At 37.6% G+C, this 21991-nt stretch overlaps 1 protein-coding gene across 3 annotated transcripts in view; it reads right to left on the bottom strand.

The window, feature by feature from the left end:
- Positions 1 to 554: 554 nt before the first annotated feature.
- EML4 (EMAP like 4) overlaps positions 555 to 21991 on the bottom strand; it is a 180891-nt gene continuing 159454 nt past the window's right edge. For all 3 annotated transcript variants that reach the window (XM_088147466.1, XM_088147462.1, XM_088147471.1), the window contains 6 exons: positions 16819 to 16907; positions 13795 to 13892; positions 7628 to 7715; positions 5375 to 5473; positions 4212 to 4342; positions 555 to 3472 (listed from right to left, as the gene is read on the bottom strand). In XM_088147466.1, coding sequence (XP_088003592.1) covers positions 2975 to 3472; positions 4212 to 4342; positions 5375 to 5473; positions 7628 to 7715; positions 13795 to 13892; positions 16819 to 16907 — 1003 coding nt within the window. In that variant the 3' untranslated portion in view covers positions 555 to 2974. The remainder of the gene's footprint in view (positions 3473 to 4211; positions 4343 to 5374; positions 5474 to 7627; positions 7716 to 13794; positions 13893 to 16818; positions 16908 to 21991) is intronic.

Genomic DNA, 21991 nt, shown 5'->3' with positions numbered 1-21991 from the left:
GAGGTTTTATTGGAGCCCATTGGCACTTTTTTTGAGAAGAGCTGAAACTTCTCTTTCTTAAAGTTATTCACACATGTGAACTGTGCTCGTTGTGAACTGAACATATACAGTAATTTTTGTCTGTTTGCTTGTTTGGTTTCACAATTTCCTCCTCCTCCTATTTTTCAAAAAAGAAAACATTTCTTCAAGTACTAAGAATGTAATCATTTTCAAGGATGGGAAATACTGAGGTGAACAACTGGTTAACTCATGAGGTCACCCCTCTCAAGATACTTGAGGACAATGGATAGAGGTCTGACTGTAAGGGCACTCTGACTTGGACTTCCCTGAATCCTCATTGTCTTTCCCAGATACTGAGCACGGAGCTTCATCTTAAGTTTTGACACAGAATAGGATGAATTGGACTCATTTGCTCTGCCTCAAGACAGATCACATCTGCCTTGAATTCTCCAATCCACTGCAGATTAGTGAACTGGAACACAGTCTTGCTTTAGACTACTGAAATTCGAACACATGAGCAGAGACAAAGATACAAACAAGAAAAGATTGCTACATTATGTTGATTCTTTTATTTTTATTATTATTTTTAAATCTTCAGATTTTTCTGCCATGAGACAGGAATGCATGATAGACAGAATGGCTCAAACATCTTCACATGACACACTCAAATCATGTTTCATTCACAATTTTACCCTAAAACATTTATAGTTAACATAATCCCACCCATTTCTATTATCACAGATTTAATTATCTATTGAACAGTAGTTGCCAGCAATCAAAAGTTGTAAGGCTTTTTTTTTTCTTTCCCTTTTTTGGCGTATTAGAAAAAGATCCTTTAATCTACAACATGAGGAAAATCACAACTATTAATTCTCACTTTACATGGCAACCTCAAGGTAATAGTTATTTCCAAACAAAACGCACTGTTTTCATGGTATTCACTGAGGATGTTAAAGAGCTCTACAATCCATTAAATGTTAATTAAAATTACTAGGAGGACTATTTTACCTTACTGTGTTTTTAAAAGCTGTGTTATTCAGTTAATCTCTCTCTGTGGAATAGAATGGAACAATAAATGGGAGAGAATTTTCAATGAATCCCCTTCTTCCATCTTTCCCCCCATTGTTATTGATGGTTATAAGACCCACTGAAGCAGACCTGGAAGTTGTAAATCACTGAAAATGGCCCTCCTCCCTGGTAGATACTTCCTTTCCAAAGGAATCTGTTCTCTTGACACAGTATTGGTATTTGTGTTGCCCAGAGGCACTATTTAGCAAAGTGGCCAATCATGCACTGGAGCACTTCAATGTATTATTCAACAGTACAGCTTTTTAGATAAAGCAAAACAGATCAGTTGCTTGGAATTCACATCTGTATCTGAAGATAATTATTTTGAGGTTTTCCGGAATGGATGTAAACAAAGAGTATGCGCGCCTGTATGTATCTGTATGTGACAGTATTTATGACCTTTGGGAGTCTACATCAATTGTTAATGTTTCCACTGATGAATAGATTACATACCTGATCTGTAGCATTTACTCCTGAGAATATAATAGAAGGGAATGACAGTTCTGATGCACTTTGGAATGGCACATTCACGTAAACCCTTGCACACTTAAGACTTAACAAACTCATCCAAGGTTTCTAAACACAATTTCTAACCAAGATCTAAAATATCAGCAAAATTTTAAAAAATCCTATGTAATTAAAATATAAAGTAGGATGTTTTTCAACAAACGTTTAAACAGGAAAATCTAGGTATTTAAGAAAAAATGTAGCTGATGTGTTTTTTGAATTTTTTAAAAAAGATATTTTTTAACACATAATAAAATGCCATGATATCCCATAACTGGCCAAGTCCAGCTATCTCTGAGCTGCACGGCTTACAAAATTGGACAAGAGGAAAAAAAAAGAAAAAGAAAAAGAAAAACACACACAAAGAGAGAGAGGGAAAAAAAACCCAAAATAGCCAAAATTATCTAAGGAAATGGGACGTTTATATTACAGCTATTAAAAAGATGGCTGTAAAAAAGTCTACTTGAAAATTTCTTATTTTTAAGGTCATCCCTAATTTTTTTAAATAACTGAGTCAATCATTACATTACTCCCAAGCATCAGATTTCATAACTTAATGCTATTTCTCTAATATTTAAACTCTTATTGAACGAATTAATTGTATCTGAAAGTCAGGTTTGAACTTGAGAATTAGAACTTTTATCTTCATGCAGTTAAGTCAGTTTGCATCAAAGTCACAGTTGGTGTTCTTGAATTTCAATATGTCAAGGCAAGTAGTTCCTTGAAATTACATCATATAACAGTCATCAGATGGAAAACTAAGTAGAACTTGCTATCTTAATTTTGTTCTTTTAAGATCTACTATCATGGAACAATAAGAAGTATACTTTAATATGAGCTGTCTTAGGACAATCAGTATCCAAAGTAGCGGCTAGTAAGAATTGATAGTTTTAGAAAATTGCATAGGTATTAATCAAGAAGGCAATAAGCACAGCACTGTATGTGCCATTATGATGTTGTCTTATTCTCCCCTCCTTCTCTTTTTAATGTAAAAAAAGAAAGGAGAGCTTCCTGAAGAGCTTTCACCAGAGTTACATTACATAGCAGGCATTACCTAATGCTTCTGTTTAGTCTTAAAAGTTCTTTTCCAGAAGATTTCTCTACCTGCTGCTCTCAGAAAACTTATTCCTCCTTCCCTCTTCCCTAGTTATTTGCATCATGCATCTTTCTGACAGCAATATCCGAATTATATTTAACCTATGGTAACATTCGAGTTTCCTAACTAGCGCTTGACTGGAACTGTCAAAATGAGTCTTTACAATAATTCCATGCATTGAAAACAGAAGTAGATCAAACTAACAAGCCTTCCACAGAAACTTGAGTGCTCCATGTCAGAGCTGTCTCCCTTCCTTACTTGAACCCTCTTCTTTACAAAGCAATGTGCACTGAGAGAAAATATCTAAAGATCATCTTGAGTTTCAAGCTGGTAAGACACTGGACAGTTTTCCTGCTGATCTTCAATAAGAGTGGATTCACTCTGCTCCTCACTCATTTCGTTGGCTGGTTCTTCACAATTTGGCTCTCCTGGATCCAGACTACTTCCCTCACTTTGCTCCTCATTCTGCTCTTCACTGGTCTTTACAGCATGCTCCAAGTGACTCTCCAAAGATGGTGAAAAGCCATCCATTAAATTTTCACTGGCTGCCATTTCATCAAATGGTTGATTAAGGGACACAGGGATGGTTGGCTGTGTAAAGGTGTCACTGGCAGTTACAGACACTTTGTTTGTGCCTATTTCTACCGCAGTATCATTCTGCGGCAAAGCTGCTTTCTCAACAAGTCTCCACTGAATGATACTCATATCTTTGCCTCCGGTTGAAATCAAATGACTATCATTATGAGTGAAGCTGACATTTGTTACATGGCTACTATGGGCACTATATTTATGACTTGGAGCCTGTTGACACAAATACAAAAACACCAGCATTAGGATCAAACTATACATCAAACAGTGTTACCTCAATTTCTGCTTACATGTATTTATACAGGAAAAAATATATCTCATCATTCCAATGGACTGTAAATTTTACCTCACCACACATTTTCCAAAAATATGAATCACTGCAAACTCAAATATGAACTCTACATAAGTCTGATGTGCTACTGGTCACCTTGATATATATTCACTTTCAAGCAATAGATGGTTACTGGTAAAATAAATATGCAGGTCTCACAGAAATGGATTAGTCCCATTCTTCATGTAAATACTGCTGCCATAGTAGTGGGGAAGCTGCTTGGTTTGCATCTCCTAGCAATCCTAGTAAATTCAACATAATAAAATTTCTGTTCTGTCCTTTCATTGCAATCACTGTGCTGCTGACAGTTTAAAAATTCCAGATAAATATGAAATTAAAAAGAAAATGCAGTGAGAGACAAAGTAGTAACTTGATCATTATAGCTCCAGGGGACCAATCCAGTATGGCAAAGGGACATTTTTTTTCTAGATTATATCCACTAGATATAATTATATTGAAGATATAGATTATATTGAAGCCACACAACAATAACCATTCTGAGAAATTTGGTGCAGAGGAGAGGAAATTGATATTTCTGTAAGAGATTCCATCATTCTAGCATCTGAACCTGAGTACATGTCTCTTCTCACTCCTGCTCTAAAATATTGCCTCTAGACGTACCTTTGCTTTGGAGCAGGGATACTGAAATAGATGGACTTTACAAAAGTCATCAGCCACAGCTATCACCTTCCTATTATGGGACCTCACAAGGGCATTTATATCTGTTCCATCTGATCCTTCTGGCCAGACTCCTTCATTATATGAAAATAGAAAATAAGAATGTTACTAAAACAAGGTGCAGAAACCTATGGCCCTCAAGATGTTGGACTCCAACTCCTATCAGCCTAGCCAGCCAATAATTCTGGATGGTCACAAGTTCTCCATCTATGGCTCAGAAGAATCTTACGAGATTAGGCATGCATTTGTAACAGAGCAATCAAAACTAGATAATCCTAGGTACAATAAATTATCCTAGAAACACTGTTATTTCTGCTATGTGTATGAGAAAAGACAAATCTTTTATCTGATATGGTACAACCCCATTTAAAAATATTTTCTAAGTCCTTTTATTACTTTTAATAAACAACTAAAAAACTTACTATTGCCCAAATTTAAGAGGCATATTTTTAAGTAATTGAAATATATTAAGATACCAATCTACTGAATGAATTGCCACTAATGAAGCCTTAAAACAAATATAGATTTAATGACAAATGTTCAGTCCTTTCTTATCAGTGTTTCCCAACCTGGGCAACTTTAAGATTGTGGACTTCAACTTCCAGAATTCTTAGCCATGGCCATGCTGACTGGGGAATTTTGGGAGTTGAAGTCCATACATCTTAAAGTTGCCCAGGTTGGGAAACTCTGTTTCTTATGATAACATAAATATGAACAGACCCATAACCCCAGATCCCAGGTGACAAAATATGTATAATCAGATCCCAAGCAAAACCTGCAACTCATGTACTAGCATCCAACATCAGGTAACTGGTACTAAAGGCTGAGGTTTGTGTTGTGATACTGTGACACCAGTTTCATAATTATTTGCTAATAAGTTTGATTTGTAGTAGATGCCTATACAATCATAATAGCCTTCTACCAAAACAGTTGTACTTAATGAAAAAGAAAATGTTAGAATATGATTGATATTACAGTTCCATTTATAAAGTCAATTTAAAGAAACAACTCCAGAAATACCCTATGAATTGTATGATCTCTGTATTTTCCAAAGTAGTCTGATTTTAAACTTAAGAACAGTAATTAAACAGGAATATGTTACTCACCAAATACCTGAAATCCCAGCACACAAGTATATGTTGTCCAATCTATGTCCTTACAATCAGAGCGATTCCTTATCAGTTTACAGCCATTTGGAATGTCCCCTTAATAAAAATATATAACCAGTATTGGAATAGTTATAAATTATTATTTTCATTTGTATCCTACCTTTCCATCCTTAGGGTTCTCAAAGTAACTCTCAGAAGAAAAACATTCAGAAATATAAAGCAATTAAAACCCTGTTAAAAAAAGCAACTAATCATTATCATTCCAATTCAAAAGAGCTGGTTGAAAAGAAATGTCATGAGTTATTTCCTAAAGACAGAGAAACAGTAGTCTCTGGAAAAAATATGTTCCATATCTTGGGAACAACAGGAGAAGGTCCTCTCTTCTATGCCTAAAAATGGGCCTCTGAAATTGGTGGCATCTTTAAGAGAAGCTCTTCTGTCAACTTCTGTGTCTCAGCAGCCTCAAACACAGTAAAACTATATTAGAGTGAGATTTGTTTAAGCTACCTATATTATTATTTTTAAAAAATAAATAAAAATAACTGACAAATATTTTGAATAACTGTTGTTTAAACGTGCTTAGTAGCAGCAGTATGTTACAAACTGAAAATATTTTTTCACTGTGCTATCACCTGTTATTTAAATATCCCAATAATTCATGCTCCAAAGTAATGGAATGCCAAGCAGATTATTCTACATCGCATGCATTTTCAATGAAGGATTCAAAGATAAAATGGGAAAAAAAATCTAGGTACTGAACTATGTTTTAGCTATAGGAGAAATAAAAGTCTAAATAGCAGCTTTAATTTGAAAAAAAGAGAACATTTTGTTATAATTAATAGTGCTTACAGTTTGTACTGTAGATCAATAGCTTGCAAGCCCAAGAATTAGAGGTGACACAATCATGTTAATATGAAAAAGATGATTTCAGCAGACTGGCATTCATAACTGTTTGTGCATATGCTACTTTCCAGTGCAAATCCTATTTTAATATGACTGACATTTCTAAGCTGATATATCTCAAATATCATGAAAAAGCCTCACATATCTTGAAAATCTGGGTGACCAAAGACACTCTTCAGTGGAATCTATACATGAAGCTTTCTATCCTACCCTTACAGTCAAAGGGATCAGGATCAACATATGTGGAAATAATGTAAATTACTGTTAATAATAAGACAAGTCAACTTCAAATTGAATTTGACTCCTGCTGTCTTTCACAGATGCTCTCATAATTTCTTGGCAAGATAGAAAGAACCTTTGCCTTTTTTTGGAATTTTTTGGCTAAAACAATCAAGCAATCTTAATGGTTTCTAAATCTCCTTCAGTTTACATTCAAAAGCAGAAATGATTGGATGAAATAGGCACTGTGTTTTATAATTTATATGTGAATCCACCTTATGTTGGGACAGATCTGGGTTCATCTAACTCACATCTTGCCTATTTTTCATAAGCCACTATTCTTCACCACTACAGAGTAACAATTTATGAAAGACAGCAGACATGACTATAGATCCATGGTGGCTTTTCATATGAGTTTACTGTTACTTCATTATTATTCAGTCTTGTTCAGTTTTGTAATGTTCATATCTGGGATGTCTCCAAGCTCATTTCAAGCATACCATAATGGTTCAAAATATTTTAACTCAAACTTGATTTTCAGGTCAATAATAAGCATTATTTTGGTAATGTAAGGGAAAATCCTGCAAATGTGTGACCATTACACTGAATGCAGCCTGCCAGTTATGAATTTTCCTAGTTTAGGAATCCCAAACAAGCAACAAACCTGGGAGATTCTGCTAGACCACCTCGGGGCTAAGGAGAATAATTTGTTTTGTAGGTCTAATGCACATGGAACATTTTGAACTTCTAAAATAAAGATTACTAAAATACTAAAAGATTTCTAAAATTATTAAAATAATTCTCTTGTAACTATTATATCAATAAAGAAGGGATTTAATCAAGCAAACACACATAACACTTTCAAGCTACAACTTATACCCTGACATATCATATGCAAGCACCACTCTTGTAAAGTGTTAAATTAATTGATGCTCTTGCAGAGACAGGAACTATATTTGGAAGCAACATTAAGAACAAAATAGCTTTGAATAATATTGGAAGGTCAGGTTACAGAAGGTCATATCATTATCCTCTGTCAACAAGCGTTCCTTGTACTGCATCAGTTTTTCCCTTCGTATGATTGTTAGCACTTTTCTAGGTTGGAGGTAGTTACAATTTTGTACTCACAGTATAATATTTCATAGTCTCCTGAGTTGGACATTATGTATTTGTTTTCTGGGGACCAATCAAGGTGTGTAATATAGCTGGAATGTCCCTAAAACATACATACACATAAACAAACAAAAAGGAGATAAAGAAGCTATCAAAATTCCAGTTAAAAGACTTATTTCTCCTTCTTTCGCCTTTTATTCCGAGTTTAAAAAGTTCATATAAACAAAATGACACAATAATTTATAAAACTACCGAGTTCCGCTGTTGAAGTATGTCCATACATTTTGATAGGGCTGATCGAGAAGCCCATGAATGGACTACAATTACCATAAATCCCAGCCAGCTTTGAAATTTAAGCATATAACAGACAGATGTAGATCCCTGCTTTAATCATTTCATTGTGTGCTCTTCCACCTTTTCAAGTGCAGTGACTTCCCCATACATACCTGATTTAGTAGCAATAGCAAATCAACCTGCCATATGAACCTGGACAAAAAAAGGTTTGTGTGAAGATGGAGTGGAAGGCTACAATTCACTCTTAAACTGAAAGAGTGGACACACAACAACAGAAATGTTTGTTGTGAGCTGTTTTTGTTTAGAGCTTGTTTCATGCCAAGATTTCTTTATCGGATGCCAAATTCAACTGGCTTACATGAATGAATTTGCTTTTACAATGTTCCCAGTTTCTCAGGAAAGAAAACTCCATCTGTTTTTTTTCCCCCCCCTCTCTCTCCTGTTATCCTGAATCTTTAAGAAATGAGAAGCTAGCACTAACATAGGAGGGAAGGGGGGCAATCAATTGCTGGGCATTTGGCAGCTGTGAACATTTTGGAAAACAGAAAAAAAGCCAATTCAAAGAGAGTTTTTTGTGCAAGAATATCCCTTTGAGCAAATTAATGTGAGAGCTGTTGCAAGAGTCCAAATAGTTTACATTGAATGTATATTTCTATAAGCAACCACCATCTCTTCAGTGGCAGTCACAGCAAGAGAGTTATTTTACATTTCATTTCTGATATATCATATGCATAGGTGAGAACTACCGGAATCTCAGTTTAACAAAAACTACATGTACTATGTAGAAATTCTGAAACATGACAGATAGGAGAATGTCAAGTTTCTAAAGCGAATGCATAGAATACAGAGCTATCACAAAGTGAAATACTACTATGAGCCAATTAAAAGTTCACCAGTCACACCTCCTTTTATTATTAGATAAATTTGAATTTTTTATTCTTTATACTGCCAACTGTCAGAGTCGTAACAGCTTACACTAAAATATAACATTAGAGTTTAAAAAGGCAATTTAACAAAGACATGGGGGAGCTACAGGAAAAGCTTTACTGCTGCTGGATGAGCTCTCAGATGACCTCCCTGAGGGGTGGAAGATCATTCAGAAGATGGGATTCTCTCTATTAATCCAGACCTAAGATTTAAAATTAATAACCAGCTCTGTGTATTTTGCCTGAAAACAAATTTACATGCTAACACAAAGAGGGAAGAATATTCTAGAGTCCTCACTCCCCGAAACTTTTTGGAAGACATTATGTCTGGGTTAAGCTTGTGTTTAAAAATGAAAGGCACAATAAGCACATCAGTTTTTACTCTGATCTTCCAAACAAATATATTTTCTGTCCTTATTTCATGTGGGGCAATTGTTTACAATGGAAAAAGTTTCCAACCTCCCAATATTTGCATTCTGATAGAGAATTTGGAATGTCAAATTAGCATTCAAAACTGAAAGATACACATGCATTCAATTGATATACAAAATTACTTTCTAGCCTCCACATGTCCAGAATAATATAAATAACAAACAAAACAAGCACAGAATGGAGAACTATATACTAGGACTCATGACACTTGAACATACTGTAAGAAGCAATGTGGCAAAAATGGTCCCTGAAAACAAATTTTTGGACACAAAAATAATTCCAGAACTAACTTTAGAAATAATGAGAATGGAAATCATGGAACTCTACTGTATTTTACCACAGTTAAAAGCATATTTTGCCTACCTTTAAACTGGAAGGAATATATACAGTATACGTGTGTGTGTGTGTGTGTATTCATGCCCTAAAAGGGCAATCAAAAGGAATATAATGTAAAACTCATCATACAAATCAACAGTTTGGCCCTCTGGTATACTAATCCTGCAAGCTATAATTAGAATACCATTGTATCAAAAGCTGGTCTGCTCAACTTGCAGCCAACAAAGCTGAATCAAAAGTATAGTCAGAGATTTGTCAACACACTCTTTGTAGCCTACAATGTCTGCAAGTGATATGAAAAAAAACAGGATATAGCAGATATGTCAGGCAGCAGCAACAGGCTAGGAAGCAGGTATTGCTTTGGGAGAATTCATGGAAAATAATCTAACTGTGGGAAAAGCCTTGGGAATATATTAATGAAGGCACCAAGAAAAACCAATAAATATCTTCTATGGACAGTAAAATAATTCTAGATAAGATATTTTGGGTAACTTGCCAGCAACCTTCTCATGTGTATTTTATAGAAGCCTGAAATCAAGGAGGGAAAAAGAAGCATTATAATTCCATTTATACTTGTCTATGAAGTCAATAGGCTAATGAGCTAGATCTTTCAATAGTGATTAATCAAATTATTATTATATATTTCTTATATTCCTCCTTGAGTTTCCTACTGTCATCAGTCCCCATTCCCCAATTCTTCATACCTCACAGCTTAATATTAACTGCTGTTCTTGAGGCATAACAAGAACAACTTCATTTATATCGTCTACAGTTGTACAAAGCAACTTACATGATACAAGATGTCTAAAGGAAAAATGCTCCAAATAAAAACCAAAAAGCCTAATTTTAGTACCTGGAAAATCAATAATTATTCTTCAGGATAATATGTATGGGTGAAACTGAGACAAGAGAGTACTGAAAAAATGATTGGGTCATTCAGAAACCCAAAAAACAAAAAAATAAAAAGCTGGTGGGCACTTGCTTAAAAAAAGGTCCGTTTCTTTCAAGTGCACATTTTAGGTACATTTAGACAAAAGACTATTAATACATATCAATGGCAAAAAGAATGACTACGAATCTAAAAGCATGATTGATATGATTTTTACTACAAAACACAGAATTAGTGAAAGATACAAACCTTGTGGGAGCTTCTGAATGTGGGAAAGACCATTTTTTGGTTGTTTCAAGAATGGAACTTGGGAGAAAAGCAGATTAATCTCCCAAAAGATGAATGGAAAACGCATATAAGGATAGAGGAAGTAGAAGCTGAGAGAAGAATGATAAAGTGCCATATAAGTGTTTGGAATTAAACTATTATGTAATATGTACATAATGTTTTGAAAGTGAGCACAAAGAGCAAAATAAAGAGCCTTCAAGCAGAGTGAATGGCATTAAAAGTAAAAATGATTACATGATTTGGGATGAAACCGAAGAGAAGGGTTTGGACAGGAGTTATTTTAGAGATTTGTATGAGAATTATATTGAAGAAAGACAGTTGTGTTACGGTTGCACACAGCGGTTTCCTCGCAAGACCTGGGGAAGATGGTCTCACATGGCCAGCAGCTGCCTCGCAAAGAGCCAGGCCTGGCACGCCTCATCAGCAGCAGGAGCAAGAAGACAGTGCAAGTCAGCTGGGGCAATGGAGTGCAGGGTGGCAAGAGCAGCTGCGGCTGGGCCTGGGCTGGGGCAGCTGCGGCTTTGCTCTGTGCTGCTGGGCTGGGCCGGGCCTGGGCTTTGTGCTGCGCTGTGGCTCTGGGGCTGCATTCTCCAGCCCCACAGCTGTAGCCCTCCAAAAAGCTCCTTTGTGCTGTGCTCCTGGGCTGGGGCTGGGCTTTTCACAAAGGGGCTTTTTGGCATGCCGCAGTTCTGGGGCTGCAAAAAGCAGCCCCAGAGCTGCAGTGCAGCATGAATCCCAGCCCGGCCCAGCAGCCAGGCCAGACATGACTTGTAAGCAGTGGGAGCAAGAAGATGGCAAAGGTCAGCTGAGGTGGCGGAACGCAAAGCCGCAAGGGCAACTGGGGCTGGGACTGGGCTGGGGCGGCTGCAGCTTCCCAAGGTGTGCCAAACAGCCCCAGAGCCACATGGTTCTAGAGCTGCTTGCCACCCTGCACCCTGCCTTGCTCCACAATTCTGGAGCTGCTTGCTGTCTTGCAAGGCAGGGTGCAGGGTGGCCAAAAGGGCAGACATGGGGGGGGACATAGGCGGGGGGAGTATCTTATCTTACTGAGGCTCGGTGCTGGGAGAGACCAAGCCCAGAATGGCTTGGATTGGTGTGGGTCCTCAGCTAATGACTGGCAGAATTTGCTTAACAACTGCAACAGGGAGTGCCGGGATTGCCATTGCTAAGTAATGTGGTCACGTGACGTCTCGCTTTACAACCTCATTGCTTAGTGATGGAAATTCCAGTCCCAATTGTTGTAAATCAAAGACTACCTGCATGATTTTGAAAGTTGATTGCTCCATGTGATCAGAGCAACATATGATGAAATGGAATGATGCATGAGAATAAATTGAATGCTTAGCTAATCATTCAACATTGTGCAGGAAGTAAGATAATAAAGATGTACAATGTCCTCTGGTTATTTAATATATTAATGGATAAATGCATAAGGAATGCTTAGTGTATTGTGTATTGGTTGGAAATATGAACATATGTGTACTTTTGTATCCAGATGATGCTATCTTGTTGGCTGAGAACCAATCTTGTATGATTTATAGTGAATGCTAGACTGTGTAATACAATAAAGAATATGCAGTTGAAAATTAATGTATAAAATATCAGGGTACTTGAGTTTGACAGGGAAAATTGAATTAACAGTTGTAAATTAGACAAAAATAGTGTAAACTAAAGCAAGTAGATGAATCTGGGTACTCTGAAAGAATATTTACTAAAGATGGGGAAAATGAGTTGACAAATTTTAAAATGTGCAAATATTGGTAGAAAGGTAATATGTGGCCTGTGGCAGGGAATATATATTTGTTGAAGTAAACAAAAATATTGTGTGTATAAGAGTGTGCTTCTGTCCACTTTGTTATATGTCAGGAGAAACATAAAAGTAAGTTGAATGCAGTGGGAATGCAGCAGATACTTATGCCTGTGGCAAAATGAGAAAAGATACCATCAAGAATGAAAAAAATGATGAATGATTTGAATAAAAAAGTGAGCGACCAGTTCATAAAAATTATCTTGAAGTGGTTTGATTATATAGTTCAATGAATGAGGATCAAAATGCAAATCAAACACAGGTAGTCCATGTTTAGCAACTGACTTGTTTAGCAACCATTTGCAGTTACGACAGTGATGAAAAAGTAACTTTGTGGCCAGTCCTTGCATTTATGATCTTCAGCAAAGGAAAGCTGAAGTAAGATCATAAACACAGTCGCGGCTTCACTTAGCAACCACTTCACTTAACGACCGAGTTGCTGGTTCCAATTGTGGTCACTAAATGAGGACTACCTGTATGTGAAGGACGTGTGAATGGGTTAAGAGGAAGGGGAAGAAGAAGAAGAAGCTAGGTGAATGGAGTTGAAAAACTCCTCAAAAAAAGAGGTGAAAAGTTTACAGAAGAAACAGCAGTACATAAAATAGTGTATGGATGTAATAGAACAAAGATAGTTTGCAAGATAGAAAGATACGGAAAGGTATATTTAATGGTATTATTCTAAATTAGCTTTAGCTTTGTTCCCTTTTGTTTTTCTCATCTCATGCTTTTAATTTTTTGGTCTACTATTTCTTACTCATTTTTTGAGTTCTGTATAGTGTTGCTTATCTTGAAAAAAATAGCATGACAGATATACAAGTACATATATATGCATGTATTTTTAGATTTTAGCAGTTACTAAAGTTTTGTATTTGTTTGGCAAGTAATCATGTCAAACTGGACGTTCCCCACAAGAGGGCAATAGATACTATATTCTTAAGGCAGCCTTAAAAAGTGGCATATGAGGATAATGTTGTGGTCGAGTGATAAGATCACAATATTAGTTGGGAGTATTTTAAATAGAAATGTGCTATTCATTTCCTGTGTCATCAACCATCAGAAATTGAAGGCTCATCATGATATTACTTGCTGCAATTAAACAGTTCTGCATCTAAGCAGTACTTGGATGGGAAAGCAGCTAAATCTATATATATATTCTACCTTTATTTACAAAATAAAAAATGAATACTAATTTACAGTTCTTAAAACTTACAGTGCACTTTCCATATCTGCTGTACTTTCTTCCATTTTCTGTTACTATGTAGAGGTAAATGAAGTTGTCATGGGACCCCACTGCAAGAAAGGTACCATCTGTAATGCAAGTCAGATACAAACTATAATTGGACAGTGCAAAATTGACAAGCATACCATATCTGAAATATGTGAAGAAGAAAAGAAAATAAATAAATAAATAAATAATAACATTCATAATCCAGACCACATGCTATTTCTATTTTAACTATGGAAGAAAAATGATAAGCATTCAGAATATTTTAATTTTTATATAAGACAATTAACTAGTATGTTTTGAACTACTGGACTGGCTGTTGATAGATTATATACCATCAACTCAATGTTGACCACATAAATAGATTTTCTCCATGACAGAAAACCTGGTCCTGTCCCAAACCTGGTCCTTCAGGTGTCCCAATGGTACACCCATCAACGTTGTAACTGAGTTCATCCGCCCTGCTTATTGTCCTCTTCTTCTCTTTCCTTCCACTTTGCCCAGCAGTATAGACGTCTTCCGAGAGCTGTGTCTTTGCATGATGTATCTGAAGTATGATGATTTGAGCCTGACCATTTGTGCCTTGAGTGAGATTTTTCAATGGTATTCTCAAGAGTCTTCTCTAATACTGAAGTTCAAAAGTGTCCTGCTTCTTCAAAGTCCAGAATTGGCTCTAAAGAATGCCATATCAAAGGAAGCTCATATATAGAGACTAGCCCACTGTCTCTTCTCCAGTGAAGTCCTCTGAATTCCAAAAACCTGCTACTCAGGGTCAGAATTGCCAGGCATTATATAAATTGAGTTTCACTTACAGAATTATTTCTGCCTGATTTTTCAGGATCTCTTCTCCCTGGCCAGATTCCTTTTGTGCCATATCATTCAATTGTATACCAATTTGACAAAGGAGCTTTGGAGGGAGCAATGGGAGCTCCAGTGCGAAATCAACTGGCTTCTTCTGGTAGAGGCTCTCAGGATACAATCTGCAAACCCAGTCATTTGTAAATTAACAAAACCCTTCATGTCTTAAAACTAGAATAGGAACTACCCCACAAATTAAGTTTACAATGAGTCAGAATTGTCTACACAGCTACTGAATGGCTTTTAGCGGTAAATTAAGATTTGCTGCAGCCTAATTTGGGAATTTGCTTTCCACCAGTCAGAGATATATTTCAATGTTGGTTTCCCTTCAACTTGTATAAGACTGCTCATTCAATGGAAACTTCAACTCACAGACATATATGGGAGTGGGATATTTCAAGTATCATATTTTCCTATATAAAGCTGCTTGTCTGTTAAGATCATATAGCAGAACTTATTCTGATATCCTCTAAGACTGGGGAGGCAGGAAACAGAGAATGGGCCATTTCTGTGGCTACACCATGTTTCTTGAAAAAACTTTCCTAGTTTACATTTGACACATTTTGCAAGAAGTTGACCAGAGCCCTCTGAAGTGCCTGCAAATGATAATTAGTTCAAAAACAACATAACCTGATACATAGCTTAATTAAAATAACCCTCAGAGAGAATCCTACTCAGACACTGAGACTGCATTTCCCCTTATACAGGCAGAACATCTCACAAAGTTCTAGCATAACTGCTGTAGCAATGCTGCCTCCATGACATGACATATAATGTGTTTAAAAGGAACTGGTTGTGTTTAAGAGCAGACTTGCAGAAATTAAGAAAGTGAAGTTATTTATGACTAGAAGTGTATACAGAACTTAAATGTGTTTTGTTTTGTGCTTGGCTGGATTGATTCTGGATGGGTCATAGACTGGCCAAAATGAAATTGGGAATCTCTTGGTTGCTCCAGGTTTCAGCTGAGACAAATTCTAGATGGTCTTATGGGATTAGCAGAACAAGGGTTGGGCACCTCTTGCCTTCTCCTTTGCATGGCCAGTGTGCTAGCCCACCTGTCAATTGTCTCAATGTCCTTCTCCTTTTCTTTCACCTGCCTGCCTGCCTGCCTTCCTTCCTTCCTTTCCCTCCCAGCCAATGTATTCAAGCATGGCATAACACAATCAGACGATCCCCACTTGCCTTCTTCCTTCTTGCCATCAGCTATTATCTTTTTCCCATTTTCTCCCACCCTGGAGCATGTGTGTTCTGAGTCCACACCTTAACCAAACACGTGTGTTCTTGGTCTAGATGGATTATGTGTTATGGTTTGGACATAGACTGCCTGAACTTGGTTGGTCCATGCTTGGAATGTTTTACACATCTGGTGCCTGCCTTGGAGTAGCAAAAGCTTCCTGTCCACCCCTAGCATAAGATACTTTCCTAGAGCTGCACAAAACTTGGAATGAAACATTTCAAAACCAGGCATTAAAAGATCCTTGGCTGCAATGTCTCTCTTCATACTTAAGAAAACCATATTACACAGGGCCTGAAACTGCAAACAACACAGCAACATCTTCCTCTGATGCCTTCCCATCTCCACATAACTTCTCACATACTTCTCTAACAGTTTAGAACAAACATGGACCAGTAAAGATCAGGAACTATGGTTGTGCTTTATTAAGACCAACAATTTATTACAATAGCAGCAGAAAACATACCTTTCTCAAATTATTATTTAATGGATCAGGAATCTTAAAATATTAAGTGAATAAACAATCTGACATGTAGAGTATTCAACTGCCAACTGCAGATAAACGTCAACTTCAGTCAGAAAAATATCCAGTTTTTGTACTGTTGTCACCGCCTATACCTGCATATTATTTTCCACATGAATCTGCATCACTGGATCCTTTATTTAGCTACTATTTAGGAAGGTAAGCTGGCAAAAAATACTGTTGATTCAGGTGCAGTAAAACCAAAGCCAGACAAAAATGGATGTTCCCTATTGCTTTACTTACTTTATTAAGTAACCTTTTTTAATTCTGGAGTATAACTTGATACAGGGGTTAACATTATTTTGTTCTTACTTAAAACATGCCTTTAAGAAAAGTTAACAGACAGGTATGAGGAAGTAAACATATGGTTTAAATACATTACAATTCTGCATACCTACTGTGTAGCGCATCACAGAGAGCTGTTCATTGCCATCCGTATGGATTGAAACCAAATCTCTTGTTTCAGCATCCAAAACAAACCACCTGTGAAGGAGAAACAGAAATGTTCTTGCAAAGTTACTTTCTAAGGTAAAGTAAAGTTACTTTCTAATTTTCTAAAATGACATAACCGGTTTGACTACTGCTTAAAAGTTGCCCTAATAATGTACCGATAAATGCATTTTTACTCACAAACATTTCTAAGGCAATATGCATATCTCTAAATAGGGCATATAGTGCGCATCATTTAATAATAAAGTGGGCTCAAAAACTGTTTTTGTGGCCTGGGTCACACTTTCTATTTAAATGTTTATTATTATTTTGCCTCCAAAGGCTGCAAAAGGTATAATTGGCGATATATACAGATAAGGCCAAACACTTTTGGGGGATTAAACCGAACAACAGGTCCATTAACCAGCTATTAAAAAGCTACTCACTACAATGACAAGAGGTTGGTTTGCACCTGAATTTCAGTGGCTGCACTGGAATTGAAAAAATGGGCCTGAGGATTGCCCATCCCTGGCATATACAGATCTGTGATTTTAAACATATGCCTATATTTTATTTATGTATATTTCAAATTTGGTCAGTGTCCATCTCACTAAGGAACGACTCTGGGAGGTTAACAGTAAAAACAAGAATAAATATTAATTAAAATACAATACAATAAAATAAAAACCATATTCATACATAAATAATAATATCTTCCAAAGTATTGATGGTAAATAAGGTTATTAACCTACAGGAGCATCTTCAAGGTGCTAGCCACCCCCAGGGTTGGTTGCCCCTCTTCTCGCCCCATGCAAGTTGGCAGAGCCAGGTCTTCACCCCTTTCCAGAAGGTCGAGAGAGTAGGGGCCTGCCTCACCTCTGGAGGGAGGGTATTGCATGGGGTGGGGGAAACGGCAAAGAAGGGTCTCCTTCTGGGCCCCGCCAGTCAACATTCTTTCGTTGACGGGGCCCATAGCATACTCTGTCTGCTTGGCAGGGTGGGACAGGTTGAAATAATGGGGGTAAGATAGTCCCTCAGGTAACCTGGTCCCATGCCATGTAGGGCTTTAAAGGTGATAGCCAACACCTTGAATTTGACCCTGAAGCAGACTGCACCCAATGCAGCTTCTGCAGCAAAGGTGTAATGTGCCATCTTTGGGGCACCCAAGATTGCCCACATGGCTGTATTCTGAACCAGCTGTAGCTTCCAGATACTCTTCAAGGGTAACCCTATGTAGAGCGCATTGCAGTAATCCAAATGGGAGATGACTAGGGCATGAGTGACTGACCAGAGAGCCTCCCGATCCAGGAAAGGGCATAACTGGAGTATAGCACATAGTTGAGCAAAGGCTCTCCTGGTCACGACTGCCACCTGCTCCTCAAGCAGGAGTCGTGAGTCCAAGAGGATCCCCAGATTATGGACCGGGTCTGTCTGGGACAGTGCAGCCCCATCCAGAACCAAAGATGGTTAAGCTCCTGGATACAGAGGAGCCCCCAACCCACAGCCACTTTGTCTTACTAGGGTTCAGCTGAAGCCTGTTGTTCCCCATCCAGGCCCCAACAGCCTCCAGGCACCGTGAAAGGGTAGTCACAGCATCATTCAAATATGTATGTATATATTTAATGTCTGTACATAGACTGAATTAGCCTAATCAAATCAGGAGCTCTGATGCATATGTTGCCAACAGAGTACACACCAACACCAAGCAACATGAGCCCCACTGAGGTCTGGTAACTCAAAAGTATTATCCTAGGAATTAATAAGAACAAAGCCAAGGCATCACTGTCTTAAAGTTGCTCTTCTCCCTTATCTGTCTGCACTATAGACACAGTACTACAGATTAGCTTTGAAATCAGATCTTAGAAGCAGATTTAAAACATTACAACATAAACAATTATGTGGATTAAAAAAACGTTCCTACAATACCTCCTGAATCTCAGAACAATTTGAGTTACATCTCTTAGGAGCAGGAGATTACCACAATGACATGATGAGGGGGGTGTCATAATTTCAGTGACCTTAAGAGCGATGCTGGCATGAGTGTGAGTTCTCTGCAGGGCCACTTTTGCTAGTGTTACAGAAGTTTTATGTATCTTTTCTCTGTTACTTTTTGTTACGTTTTATGTAATAATAGCTTATGCTATTGTAGAAAAAGTGGAACCCCCAGGTGATTTCATGGACAGTTTAAGAACCATGATCCAGTAGCACTCTAGACTCTGATATAAACCAATTTACCCCTAAGTTAGTAACACTTTTTGTAGAGAGTCTGCAGCCAAAGATTCAGCAGCATTTAAAATCTATCTTGCTGAACTGGCATAGAAACCCTCTAATGAGATTGTTACCATGGCTACTCAAGCACCAACATTTCTAAATGAGAAAAGGGAAAAGCCTGAACTACAGCTTACGACTCTTCAAATGAGTTGACTGCAAGGTTCCTGCTCGCATTGGCAAAATAAATACATACATACTGTCTGGTGTGCACTATATTGTAGCTCCTAATAGATACAGCAGCTGGATATAGCAATAGGCAATAAAATCTGGGACAAACCTTTAACTCATCTTTTCCAGGTGAAACACCCTCTACTGTACCTCCAGAATTATGTTGTTTCTGTGGAAATCCTGGGCATTGGCAGAAAAATTGTGGATGTGTTTCAACAGGACAGCACAGATGTAACAGCATCTCAGCTACTCTTATCTCCCTTTCTGCCTCTGAATCTTTTGTGGACTGCACAACAGGAGGAAAAACTACCCCTTGTCTCTTAGATAGCGGTGCTTCTTATTCTACTGTCAGAACTTCAACATTCTCAAGTATTATGTTGGAATTTCTAATCACTGTTTCTGAGCCATTCACTGTCGTTATAGGATATATTTCTCAGCAGCATGCCTTTTTCTTTAGTCCCTCTTCTGTAGATCTCCTTTGGAAGGGATCTGCTGTGCAAATTAGGACCTACTATATATTGGACACCAGATGGAAGGTATTAGATACACCTTTCCAGCATGATGAAGCAGGAATGGTTGTATTGGCACTGCCTCTTAGGAGGAAAGCCAAACTGATATGATGATTCCATTTTGAAACAAGTTCCAGAGATTTTGTGAGCAAAGCATTCTAATGAAGGGAGACACACAGATTTAGCCTGGCCTGTGAGAATTCAAACTAACCCCACAAAACAACTGCTCAAAAAAATGCAATATCCCTTAAGCCCAGAAGGTAAGAAAGGAATTAAACCAGTAATTGAAACACTCTTGGAGTAGGACATAATAATCCCCACTAGAAATCCCTACAACACTCTAATCCTCCCCATTTAAAAAAATAAAATGGCCGGGGGAGTGGGCAATAAGCACTTTATGCAGGATCTAAAAATGGTAAATGAGAGTTGTGATTCCTTCCTTTCTCATGGTTCCAAACTCTAATGCTGTTAAGGACAGCATCCCCTCCCCCCCCCCACATGCTTCTCATTTTTTAGTTGTTGATCTCTTTTTTTCTGTTCATGTTCATCCTGATAGTTTCTTTTTCCTTTTACCTACAGGGATGCTAGAATACATGGTGCAGATTACCCCAGGGGTACACCAAATCTCCCTGTTTCTTCTCTCAAACTTGACCCTATCTTAAAGTTACCCTTGCCCACTCCTGTAGCAGAGGTACACACTTTCCTGGGAATAGATTTTGAACTTCACAGTTAACCAAACTCTTATATATCCTTCTGAAAATTTCTACTGCTGCTTTTCATTGGTTTGAAGTTGCAAACTCCTCTTTTTTGGCTTTAAAATGTGTTGTTTCTATTCATACTCTAGGAATTCCTAACTATTCTTTTATCTTCTGCCATGAAGTCCATGGCTTTGCTCAATCTGTCTTAACATAGAACTATGGAGAACAAGACAGACCATTGGCTTACTACAGCAAAGCATTAGATCCTGTGGCTGCTCCTTTCCCCCCATGCTTCTGCACAGTAGCGGCCGCTGTGTATTCTGAGGAAGTTTCAGCACCCCTTGCCTTGGGTCATTAGCTTTTTATTGCTGTACCACATGCTATTGCTTTTTTTTTTTTGCTTAAAAGCCAGACTTGAGTGCTTTCTTCTTCAAAAACATGTTGCTGTCCTGGAGTCTCCTTTGCTGTTCTCCTTCTCTGGTATCCGTCCTGCAAATTCTAAATTAAATGTCAACGCACAAATTACCAGAAACAGCCTCTATAGGTATTGTTAATTCTTACACCTAGCACTGTTCTTAATTGTTTTAATAGCTCAACTTCTTGACTACAAAAGCTCATCAGAAACTTCTCTCTGTCACCGTTTCTATGGACGATGGATTTCCTCTCTGTTATTAGCACTGTCATATTGATTTGAAGGATATGTAAAAAAGATGCATAAAAGCCTGCATCAAAATGCTGTAAGGGGAGGAGGATGTAACAAGGTAAAGAGAGAGGTGCCTGTTCTATGCTTCTCTCAATTACATAATTTAAAATAAAGTCTATTTGGCTTTCACCCTGTCTAATTAGCAAGTGCTGCAAATTTCTTTAACACCAGTAAGTCAAAAAGGGAGGAAAAAAAGAGTACAGGTGTAAGGGCAAGTAGGATTCCGCAGGCCTGAAGGAAGCCAAATTACCTGGAAAAAGGAACTCCAAAATCAAATCTGTATGGACAAGGCTGAAATATTTAGACAAATTTGGATGATAGGTGATGAGAACTCCCAATAAACACAAACCACTTTTCTAATTACTATGGAAGAATGCTGAAGATCTGGAGATGAGGGCATGGTCAGATAAAAACAGTAAGGAAGTGTAGTCACTGACAGTGCCAGTACTGAAAGAGGAGATCCTCAGTTTAAAAGGACCCATATGTTAGAATATGGATTATGAAAAGCATGAAATAGGGAAAACTGCTGAAGTGAAAATGAAGTAAAAATGGGTCAGTACAAAGCAGGGGTTCCCAACTTGTGGGGTGTGAGGTGGAATTTCAGGGAATGCAACAATTTTATGCACTGAGTTAAAAGCTTATTTTTTAAAGTTCAATTTGTTTACCTGCATTAGAAATTAGACTTTTTCATCTTCAAATGTGATACAGTGGGGCAAAAAAATATTTAGTCAGCCACCAATTGTGCAAGTTCTCCCACTTAAAAAGATGAGAGAGGCCTGTAATTTTCAT

This window comes from Python bivittatus, unplaced genomic scaffold (genome assembly GCF_059951505.1).
Source record: "Python bivittatus isolate LINGU-HERP-01145 unplaced genomic scaffold, Pbiv_v1 ctg000020_np1212, whole genome shotgun sequence".
Taxonomy (NCBI): Eukaryota; Metazoa; Chordata; class Lepidosauria; order Squamata; family Pythonidae; genus Python; species Python bivittatus.
Note: the sequence above shows the minus strand (reverse complement) of the source record. Positions and strands in the feature narration are given on the sequence as shown.